General features: G+C 35.6%; 1 protein-coding gene across 2 annotated transcripts in view; it reads left to right on the plus strand.

Moving 5' to 3' along the window:
* ADAM9 (ADAM metallopeptidase domain 9) overlaps window positions 1-12,039 on the plus strand; it is a 121,033-nt gene that overhangs the window by 89,721 nt on the left and 19,273 nt on the right. The window contains exons 17-20 of one of the 2 annotated variants that reach the window (XM_008979358.5): window positions 1,380-1,460; window positions 1,710-1,815; window positions 8,436-8,577; window positions 9,950-10,037. In XM_008979358.5, coding sequence (XP_008977606.2) covers window positions 1,380-1,460; window positions 1,710-1,815; window positions 8,436-8,577; window positions 9,950-10,037 — 417 coding nt within the window. The remainder of the gene's footprint in view (window positions 1-1,379; window positions 1,461-1,709; window positions 1,816-8,435; window positions 8,578-9,949; window positions 10,038-12,039) is intronic. The other variant, XR_013525623.1, reaches the window with a different exon arrangement.

The raw sequence follows: 12,039 nt of genomic DNA on the forward strand, positions 1-12,039 counted from the left end.
TACAGGTGTGACCAGCATGCCTGGCTAATTTTTAAAAATTTTTCTGTAGAGACAGGATCTTACTATGTTGCCTAGGCTGGTGTTGAACTCCTAGGCTCAAGCAATCCTCCCTCCTTAGCCTCCCAAAGTGCTGGGATTACAGGTGTGGGCCACTGTACCTGGCTGGGCATCTTTCCGTACTTTATTAGATCCATATTTTTTTTTTTTGAGAAGTACATATTTGTTTTACTTTTAGGTTGCCATTTTATTTTTTAAGGCTTCTCATATGTAAAGAATATTAACAGTCAGTTATATCTGTGTAAATATGATCTACAATTGACATAAGCCTATTTTAGAATAGCATGTTTTTTTTTTTTTTTTTTTTGGCCTCACTCTGTCACCCAGGCTGGAGTGCAGTGGTGCAATCTTGGTGCAACCTCCACCTCCCAGGCTCATGCAGTTCTCTTGCCTCAGCTTCCCCAGTAGTTGGGATTACGGGCGTCCGCCATTATTTTTGCTAATTTGTGTATTTTTAGTGGAAACGGGGTTTCACCATGTCGGCCAGGCTGGTCTTGAATTCCTAACCTCACGTGATCTGCCTGCCTCGACCTCCCAATGTGTTGGAATTACAGGTGTAAGCTATGGCGCCCAGCCTTAAAATATCATGAAATTTATCAGTCTAATCTGTTTGTCTTGGTTTCATGTCATGTTTACAAGGCTTTTTGTATCTCAGTGTAATATAAATATCTGGCTTTTATTGGCACAATTTAATTTATTAACATTTCATCCTATTTCTTTGATCTTATTGCTGATGTTAAATTATTTTCTTTGGAGAAGTAACATGGGGAGAAATGCCAGATATAGGTGATGGGGGTTGGAGGCAGCAAACCACATTGCCATGTAGGTACCTATGCAACAATCCTGCATGTTCTGCACATGTACCCCAGAACCTAAAGTGCAAGTATATATATAAATTATTTTCTTGATATTTTCTATTTTATCTTCCTCTCTTGCAGTATTATACAATTTATTTGTGTAGGGAGTGTGTGTGTGTGTGTGTGCACTTTGTTAGTTATATATCTTTCTATTCTGCTTGTTTACTTAACAACAAGAAAAACACATTAATATATTTTTCTCAAAGATGTAATGAATACAGACAGTATCTACTGATTGTGTCTGCGTAAGCTATACCACTATTACTTCCAAACCCCCATCCCAGCTTTTATTTGGTTCGAAAATTACTGGCTTTAAATTCCAGGTGATTATTAACATACATTGGTGTATTTTGAAGACATTTTGTCTTTCTGCGTTTTATTGCTAACTGCATAATTTTCTAGCTTTGTCAACTATATTTATGTGCTCAATCTTTCTTTACTTAGTTCATTTTTTTTTCTCCCCAGATCTGTAGAAACTTCCAGTGTGTAGATGCTTCTGTTTTGAATTATGACTGTGATGTCCAGAAAAAGTGTCATGGACATGGGGTAGGTAATGTTTCCTTTTGGTTTGTTCATGAAAGTAGTGCAAATAATGAGAAATCTCAGAGAGGACTAGATGAGAATTCCCAGGATTTTCAGATGTTGGGGAATTTAGATTCCTGATACATTTTTTATTTTTAAACAGTGTCAGTAAGTTTATATGAATTTAGTCCTTTCTCTTGGTTTCCATTCTTGAGTTGACGATACAGAGCAACATTCACAATTAACAAAAGTGGTATTTTGATTGTTTTGAAGGTATGTAATAGCAATAAGAATTGTCACTGTGAAAATGGCTGGGCTCCCCCAAATTGTGAGACTAAAGGATACGGAGGAAGTGTGGACAGTGGACCTACATACAATGGCAAGTAATATAGAAGAAAATTAGTGTGATCTCCCAGTGGCCCAAGGCATAAATTGGGCATCCTCGTACCTCTCCCTCACTTACCACATCAGTTATACATTTAATTATGTTGATTCAGCCTCCTAAATTCCTTGTGAATGTTTCCATTTTTCTCATCCCCATTTATTACTTTCAATTTCTTGCCTGGACATACATTATAGCCTCTTATGTAGGCTCCCTATTTTTCATCTTGCTTCCTATAATCCATGTTTCACTCTGCATTACAGAGTTTAGTGTTTCAAGAATTGTTTTGATTATGTCCGCGTCTTGCTTTAATTCAGTGCGTCTGAGTTGCTTTTAGAATGAAGTCCACAGCTCCTTAACATGGCTTAAATGCCCTGCATGACTTGCCCCTCGCTTACCTTTCCAGCCTCATTTCACTGTGCTAAAGACATATTGTAACTTCTTTGATTTCCTCTAATAGGCTACTATCTTTTACCTCTGGGCTTTCATACCATATTATTTTCACATTGTGGGCAGTTGGCTAATTGCTATTTAGGGTTCAGATTATATGTCATTTTCTAAAGGAAGTTTCCCCTGGCTGCCTAAATCTGAATTATCATTCCCTTCTATTGCTTTTCTAGTACTGTTAGCACTAATTACTATACTAATTACTGATTTGCCTTTTAAAATTCCAGTTTACTGGTATCTTTCTGGTGAGACCATATGCTTTTTTTCTCTTGGTTACCCAAGAGAACCAGCTAGAATGACTAGTCATATAGTAGGTGTATGTTAAGCTTTTAAAGGAACTGCCAAACTGTTATACAATGTGGCTATACCATTTGACATCCTCACTAGCTGTATATGAGAGCTCCAATTTCCATACATCCTCTCTAACACTTGTTATTGTCAGTCTTTTTAATTTTATCTACTCCAGTAGGTATGTAGTGGTATTTCATTGTGGTTTTAATTTGCATTTCTCTAATTACTAATGATGTTGAGAATCTCTTCTTGTACTTATTTGCCATCTACATATCTTCTCTGGTTATGTGTCTGTTTAAGTCTTTTTTTCCAGTTTTTAATTGGGTTGTTTTAGTGAGTTTTGAAAATTCTTTGCATGTCACTGATTCAAGTATTCAAGTTCTTTCTTAAATATGTATTTTGTATATATTTTCTCTTAGTTGCTTGCTTTGTATTTCATTTGTTCTTTTTTCTAGTTTCTTAAGGTGGAAAATGAGGTCATTGATTTGGGACCTTTTTCTTTTCAGATATAGGCATTTTATTGTTATCAGTTTTCCTCTAATCCAAGAAATTTTAGTATGTTATACCTCCATGTTCATTCCGTTCTGAATACCTTCTGTTTTTATTTTTTTTTCTTTGACTTACAGATTATTTAGATATGTGCTATTTCTTTTGAAATCTCTGTGGATTTTTTAGGTATTTTTTTTTTTTTTGAGACAGAGTCTCTTGTCACCCAGGCTGGAGTACAGTGGCGCGACCTCTGTTCCCTGCAACATCCACCTCCCAGTTTCAAGTTGTTCTCCTGCCTTAGCCCCCTGAGTAGCTGGGACTACAGGCACCCACCACCACACCTGGATAATTCTTGTATTTTTAGTAGGGACAGGGTTTCTCCACATTGGTCAGGCTGGTCTTGAACTGCCAGCCTTAGGTGATCCACTGCCTCGGCCTCCCAAAGTGCTGGGATTACAGGTGTGAGCCACCATGCCTGGCCTTTTTAGTTACCTTAATGTTACTGATTTAAATTTTATTTCACAGTAGCAAGAGAGCATATTATATATGACTTGAATCCTTTTATTTTTTGAAACTAGTAGTCCAGAATATGGTTTATCTTGGTAAAAGTTCTGTGTACACTTGAATATGTATTCTACTATTCTTAGGTGGAATATTCTCTAAGTTATTAGTTCATTTTAGTTAACAGGTAGTCAGATCTTTCATGTCCTTACTGATTTTCTGGTCTACTTACTCTGTCAGTTATTGAGAGGAATATTGAATTCTTTGGCTATAACTGCCAGTTTGCCTATTTCTCTTAATAGTTCTGTCAATTTTTGCTTTATTTATTATTATGCTTTGTTATTAGGTGCATAAACATTTAGAATTATTCTATCCTTGTTGTAAATTGACTCCTTTATCCTTTATAAAATAGCCTTCTTTCTCCCTAGTAATATTCTCTGTTCTGCACTGAGATATTATTAATATAGCTACTTCAGATTTCTATTAATTAGTCAGCATGGAAAAATTTCCCATCCTTTTACTTACTTCTTTATGTCATGCTATAGTAAATATTGATATTGTTGGGTCTTGCTTTTTATCTAATCTGCCGTTGTCTGCCTAAGTTGTTTTGATTATTTATATTTAACTTGATTATTGATGTGTTTATGTTTAAATTTACTGTCTTGATATTTTCTGTCATAGTCTCTGTTGTAGTGATACTATAATACTTTAGTAAATTTCTGTTTCTCTCTTTTTGTGCCATTATTGTCATGTTTTACTTCTACTTATGTTATAAACCCCACAATTCATTGTTATTCATTTTGCTTTGAACAGTTGATTATCTTTCAAAGAGACTTAATAATAGAAAAAGTCTTTATATTTACCCATATAATTAGCATTTCTGGTACTCTTCATTTCTTTGTGTAAATTTGCATTTCAATCTAATATCATTTAATTTCTGCTTGGAGGATTTCTGTTTACATTTCTTATAATGCAGGTGTGCCAGTGACAAATATTTTTAACTTTTGTATGTCTGAAAAAAATCTTTAATTTGCCTTGCTACTTGTGTGATAATTTAACTGGGCAAGAATTCTAGGCTGATAGTTTTCCTCCCTTTTTACTTCTAAGAATATTCCTTGTCTTCTGACTTGCATATTTTTTTCCTGAAAATCTGCTGTCATCCTTTTCTTTGTATGTAATGTCTGCTGTATATATGTTTTTTGAATCTCTGGTTGCTTGTGATGTTTTTCTCTTTATCTCTGGTTTTTAATAATTTATTATAATATGCCTTGGTGTACTTGGGATTTTTTGAGCTTTTTGGATCTATGCTTGTATAGTTTTCTTCAAATTTGAAAAATTCTTGGCTGTGATTTCTTCAAATATTTTTTTCTGTCTTCTTCATTCTCCCTTCTCATTCAAGTCCTCCAGTTTTATATATATTTGGCTGCTTGATGTTATTTCACATCTTACTGACTGGCTGTTGATGTTTTATTTTTATTTTATTTTTTTAAATTTTAATTTAATTTTACTTTTTTTGAGACAGAGTCTTGCTCTATCGACCAGGCTAGAGTGCAGTAGCATGATCTTGGCTTGTGGCAATTTCTGTCTCCAGGGTTCAAGCAATTCTCATGCCTTAGCCTCCTGAGTAGCTGGGACTATATTTGTGTGCCACCATGCCTGGCTAATTTTTGTATTTTCAGTAGAGACGGGGTTTCACCATGTTGGGCAGCCAGGTCTCAATCTCCTGGCTTCAAGTAATCTTTCCAAAGTTCTGGGATTATCAGTGTGAGCCAACATGCCTGGCTGTCTGTTGATTTTTAAAAATTACTCTTTTGTCTTCGTGTTTAATTTTGAGCAACTTCTGTTACTACTCTTCAGTTCACATTTGTTCCATGAAGTCAAATTTGTCATTAATTTGATCCAGTGTGTTTTCCATTTTAGACATTGTCATTTTTATTCTAGACTTCCATTTCTTTTATATCTTTCATAACACTACATAAGATGCTCAGTGTTTAAGTTTTTGAACAAATAGAATACAGTTGTAGTAACTGCTAATATCCTTGTCTACTAATTCTGTCATGGATATAATGTCTCAGTTTTGATATTTTTCCCTCTTTTTGCCTTATATATTTCTACATTTTTGTAAGCCTTATAAATTTTTATTAGATGCTGGAAATTGTAAATCCTACTTTGTGGGTTATTGGATATTTTTGCATTTCTATTGTACTAGTATGCTTGAGTTACCTGAACATAGTTTGAAACTTCAGGGTCTTGCTTTTAAACTTTTAAGGCTGGACCTGAATAGCATTTAGTCTAGGACTGATTCTGCTTTATTACAGAGACAAAACCACTTCTGTTTATCCTGCTCAGTGCCATATTAATTATGAAGTTTCCCACTGAATTGTAGGAGCAAATACTCTTCCTAGTCCTGTGTGAGTTGTAGGGCTTATTTCCATCAATCTTTTTACAATGGTTCTTTCTCCAGCTTCCCATGGTCTACTTACATGTATCTGTCAGCACTGATGCAGATCTTTCAAGTTTTCTCTGTAGCTCTCTTCCCTTTGCTACTTTGGGGACTCTAGCTGCCTTGGCCTCTTCAGAATAGCAGCTCCATCTCTTTAACTGAGAGAGACCACTGGGTTTTGCTTTGGTGCTCAAACCCCTCATCAGTGTCTGTTAACTTTCTTTAGGCACAAACCTGGGACAATTGTAAGACTCACCTTATTTTTTTTTCTGCCTCTCATGGATCATTGCTTTTTGTTGCCTGATGTCCAGTGTCTCGAAAAACTCTTGTTTCATATAGTATGTCTAGTTTTCTGGTTATTTTAGCTGGCAGAGTAAATCTGGCCTCTGTTATTCCACCTTGGCTATAACTGGAAGTTAGAACTATGGATTTTAACGGCTGTGTATCATTTCATCCAGTGGATGTGCTGTAACTTCACTTAGCCGTTTTCTAATTATTTGACATTTAGATTGTTTTTAAGGTTTTGATAATGCACTGTTACCATTATAGTGTACATGTTAATGTGTATGCATTTTCCCAGTTGAAGTATCTATGGCCAGTAATGAGATTAGTTTGAAGAGAATAATTCTTTTTATGGTTCTTTTAGGAGTAAACATTTCTAAGAAATGATACATTTGTGTAATGCCACTAACAATGCGAAGGTTTCAATTTCAAAATAATCTTGCCAGTGTTGAATGCTTCAATTTAAATTTTGTTTGCTCATTAGTAAGTATAAAATGATAATACTAAGCTTGCTTTAATTATTTATACAGTTGACCCTTGAATAATGCAAAGGTTAGGGGCCCCAACTCCTGATAGTTGAAAAGCCATGTGTAACTTTTGGCTTCCCCAAAACTTGACTACTAAGCTGTCGACTGGAAGACTTGCCAATAACATAAACAGTTGATTACCACAGCTTTTTTCTGTTATATGTATGTATACTGTATCCTTATAATAAAGCAAGCTAGAGAAAAGAAAATTTATTAAGAAAATCACAAAGAAGAGAAAATGTATATGTTATTCATCAAGTGAAAGTAGATTATCATAAAGACTCATCCTTATCATCTTCCTGTAGAGTAGGAAGAGGAAATGTTGGTCTCAGGGGTGGTAGAGGCACAAGATAGTTTGCATGTAAGTGGACCTGTGCAATTCAAACCCACATTGTTCCAGGGACAATTGTGTTTTGATTTTCAGTTGGGATAAATATTGTTTCATATAGTTTTATACAACTTTTAACAGAAATTTCTGGTTCTGATACAAATTAAAATTATGAATCAATTTGCCACTCCTCTTCATAGCTACTGTATTGTTTCTCAAAAAATATAGAACACATAAAACTTAATGAATTTGTAAAAGTTACAATGAAACTTAAAATCTAGAAGGCATACAAATAAAATTGATAGATTCAATTATACATAAATAATAAAATTCTGCATGGGGAAAAGCATAGTGCTCTAGGTTAAAATGGGGAAAACATTTCCAACTCATATCACAGGCAAAGCTAATCTCTCCGGTATTTAAAGAACTTTTAGAAATTAAGAAGAAAAAAGCGAGAGTTTAGTAGAAAAATAGTCAAAGGACTGAGCAGAAAAAAAGAAATAACGTTTTCTTAAACAAGAAACAAAAATGCTCCACTCATAGTATTAAAAAAAAAGTAAATTAAAATTCTATAAGATAACATTTTTCACCTACCAGGTTGGCAAAAATCTGGATTTGGCTCTGTGGGTAAGGCTATGGGGAATTCTTACATATTGCTTGTAATATTCTTATAAATTGTAACCATTACCATCGAAAGACAATTTGACAATACCTAAAAAGAGTGATGAATGCACTTGTTTATTGATACAGCAATTCTGCTTTAGGGAGATAGCCTGTAGTTATACCTGGACTCATATGATATGACATATGTACAAGGTTATTTATTATAGCAACTTATTTTGGTTGCTACAATGGTAGTAACAAAAGATTGAAAAAAAAGTGTTTATCAGTAGGGTACAAGTTAAATAAACTCTAGAACATCTTCACAATGGAGTTTTGTATAGCTGTGGAAAATGAGGAGATCCACTATGTACAGATAAGTAGAAAAAAACTGATGCCCCAAATGGTATAAATAGTATGTTACCTTTTGTGTAAGAAAGTGTTGACAATAGAAACATATTTTGTTCTTGATTGTTTGCTTGAAGAAATACTGTAAAATTACAGAAGAAACTAATAAAAGTGGTTATTTTTGTGAAGGCAGAAATAAACTGGACAGGGATGAACTGTGAGAAAGACTTCTCAATATATTCAATTAATGTCAGTTTGATTTTTGAGTAATGGGAAAATCAATGTAAAATATTTATAATCCTCTAGTATTTTCTGGGTAGTATGAGTTTGGTGACTGTTGATGTAAAATTCTTCTCTCTAGAAATGAATACTGCATTGAGGGACGGACTTCTGGTGTTCTTCTTCCTAATTGTTCCCCTTATTGTCTGTGCTATTTTTATCTTCATCAAGAGAGATCAACTGTGCAGAAGCTTCTTCAGAAAGAAGAGATCACAAACATATGAGTACTTAAATTTTTTCTTTTAATTCCTATATTAAATATATCCATATATTTTCTGAGGCAGAGTCTCAACCTCCCTGGGCTTAGGTGATTCTCCTGCCTCAGCCTTCCAAGTAGCTGGGATTACAGGTGTGCCACCACACCCAGTTAATTTTTGTATTTTTTTGTAGAGATGGGGTTTTGCCATGTTGCTCAGGCTGGTCTTGAACTTTTGAAGCCATCCACCTGCCTCAGCCTTGCAAAGTGCAGGGATTACAGGCATAAGCCTCTATGCTCAGCCTATATTAAATAATTTATAAAGTATTAATGCTGATAGTCATATCACAGAGATTGGTAATCCTCTAAAATAGGGTTCTAAGTTATCTCTGTGACCTTTTGACATGATTAGTATGGGTTGAAAGGCTGTGGTGACCATACCACCTCTTACAACAGGGATCGGAAAAGATTATGGTGGTCAGCCTTTAGGCTGCTGAAAGTGCTCAGGGTTCATTTTGCTTAACACCAATTTCTGATGGTGGAGTAAGTAAATACTTCCTATCACACTTCCAACTGACCAGTCTATGTAAATAATTCCTTCATCTGCATTTTTGAAGTTTTTTGAGTTTCATAACTATAGCTATCTTCCATACATCTCCAGTGCACTGACTTGCTGTCACCTCAGCATGTCTAAAGCATATCTTTCCAGCCAATTCATTCGGTACCCTTGGATTTCCTAATTTTTTTATTTTTTGAGACTGAGCTTTTGCTCTTGTTGCCCAGGCTGGAGTGCAATGGCACGATCTTGGCTGACTGCAACAGCTGCCTCCCAGGTTCAAGTGATTCTCCTGCCTCAGCCTCCAAAATAGCTGGGTTTACATGTGCCCATCACCACGCCTAGCTCATTTTTGTATTTTTAGTAGAGATTGGGTTTCACCGTGTTGGCCATGCTGGTCTCAAACTCCTGACCTCAGGTGAGCCACCTGCCTTGGCCTCCCAAATTGCAGGGATTACAGGCATGAGCCACTGTGCCTGGCTGGATTTCCTAACTTTTAAAATGACTACTTGGCAACCTGAGAATATGCTTTTACTCTTTTCTGATTTTAGGAAGATTTGAGGAGAAAACTTAAGGGATCATTGGCTTAACTCACCATATTTCACAATTTCTTAAAATTTTAGTTTAATTATAAAATGTGGTTAGTAATGCTTTCTAATACCATAAGGATTTAAAATGCATGAAAGCTGTTAAAATGGCATAAAAATTTTAACTGTGTCATGATTATCATCACCACCACTACCATCATCATTATTCTGTATTTGGGAAAATGCAAAATGTGTGTAATATTTCAAGTAGAAATGTTTTAATCTTAATTTAGATGAAAAGTAATTGTATCTTTCAGGTCAGATGGCAAAAATCAAGCAAACCCTTCTAGACAGCCAGTGAGTGTTCCTCGACATGTTTCTCCAGTGACATCTCCCAGAGAAGTTGTAAGTTTATACTTACTTTTCTTTACTGTATTAAAAGATCAAATGTTTAAAGATTTAAAAAAAAATTTATGTTATATCTACATAGCTAGAAACATAGATACCTCTTAAGAACTCAGGAGTATTGTAGGTGGTCCCTAATTTTTTTGTCTTTGAGACAGAGCCTTGCTCTGTTGTCCACTCTGGAGTGTGGTAGCACAATTACATCTCATTGCAACCTCTGCCTCCCAGGTTCAAGCGATTGTTGTGCCTCAGCCTCCCAAATACCTGGGATTACAGGCGAGTGCCACCACAATCGGCTAATTTTTGTATTTTTAGTAGATATGGGATCTCATCACATTGGCCAGGCTGGTCTTGACCTCCTGACCTCACATGATCCACCCACCTGGGCCTCCCAAAGTGCTAGGATTACAGGTATGAGCCGCTGTGCCCTGCCCCCTGAGTTCTTTAAAGGAAAACCAGCAGAGTCCTTGGCATAGAGGACACAGAAAAAAGGCACCTGGACATTAGGAATGCCTTGCTTTGCAACCAGGATTGGGAAATGACATGAGACCTATGCTATCACTACTTTTTTCTGTCTGCTCTTTCTGTTTTCAATACCTGTCTCCTTATGGGATATACCAAAGACCTGGTGCTGAGCTCTTGGATAGGCCTAATTGTCTCAGCTGTAGGACTGATAATCACTGTTGCTGCAAGTGTATTAGGGAGTGTTTAGATCATTATATACTTTTACTGATCTGCATATATTCCTAAGCAATGTAATATTTTTAAAAATCAGTTTTAAGGCTTTAAAAAACATTTTATTTGATAATTTGCACATATATCTGCAGCCTGCTTTTCCCCTTTATGTCACTTTGTGATTTATCTCTATTGATAGATGTAGCTGTGATTCATTCATTTTCAATGTTGAAAATGATTAGAAATCATTCTTCATGTTTTAATATATATACACACACAGGATCTCCCTATTCCACCCCTTTTTTATATATAAAAAGCAATTGTTATGTCCTTTTTTCTCTTAGCCATATATCTTGCAAATTTTTCCATATCATTATATATACAGGATGGGTACATAGGCCCTATGCATGTTAGTTAGAAATTATCTGTATATTCTTCTTCATCATTGACATATATGTATATATTTCTTATTTTATTTTGGCAAAAAATATATAAAATTTGGCATTTTAACACTTGTTCTCAAGATTCTTTTGTAAATTTAACAGTAATGGTAAAAAAACTCTAATATTTGCCATCCTAACAATTTTTACATGTATCGTGCACTACTGCTAAGAGTATTTACTTATGTTTTCTTTTAGTAGTTTTATAGTTTCAGGTCTTATGTTTAAATTTTTTTTTTTTTTTAATTGTATTTTAGGTTCTGGGGTACATGTGTAGATCATGCAGGATTGTTGCATAGTACACCCATGGCAATGTGGTTTGCTGCCTCCATCCTCCCATCACCTACCTCTGGCATTTCTCCCCATGTTATCCCTCCCTGAAATCCCCACCCTGCTGCTGGCCCTCCCTTGGCCCCCTGCAACAGACCCCAGTGTGTGATGCTCCTCTCCCTGGTTCCGTGTGTTCTCATTGTTCAACACCCACGTATGAGTGAGAACATGTGGTGTTTGATTTTCTGTTCTTGTGTCAGTTTGCTGAGAATTACGGTTTCCAGATTCGTCCTTGTCCCTACAAAGGACACAAACTCATCATTTTTTATGGCTGCATAGTATTCCATGGTGCCACATTTTCCTTGTCTAGTCTATCCTCGATGGGCATTTGGGTTGGTTCCAGGTCTTTGCTATTGTAAACAGTGCCGCTATGAACATACTCGTCCATTTGTCTTTATAATAGAACGATTTATAATCCTTTGGTTATATAACCAGTAATGGGATTACTGGGTCAAATGGAATTTCTATTTCTAGGTCCTTGAGGAAGTGCCACACTGTCTTCCACAATGGTTGAACTATTTACACTCCCAACAGTGTAAAAGTGTTTCTATTTCTTC

This window comes from Callithrix jacchus, chromosome 13, assembly GCF_049354715.1.
Source record: "Callithrix jacchus isolate 240 chromosome 13, calJac240_pri, whole genome shotgun sequence".
Classification (NCBI taxonomy): domain Eukaryota; kingdom Metazoa; phylum Chordata; class Mammalia; order Primates; family Cebidae; genus Callithrix; species Callithrix jacchus.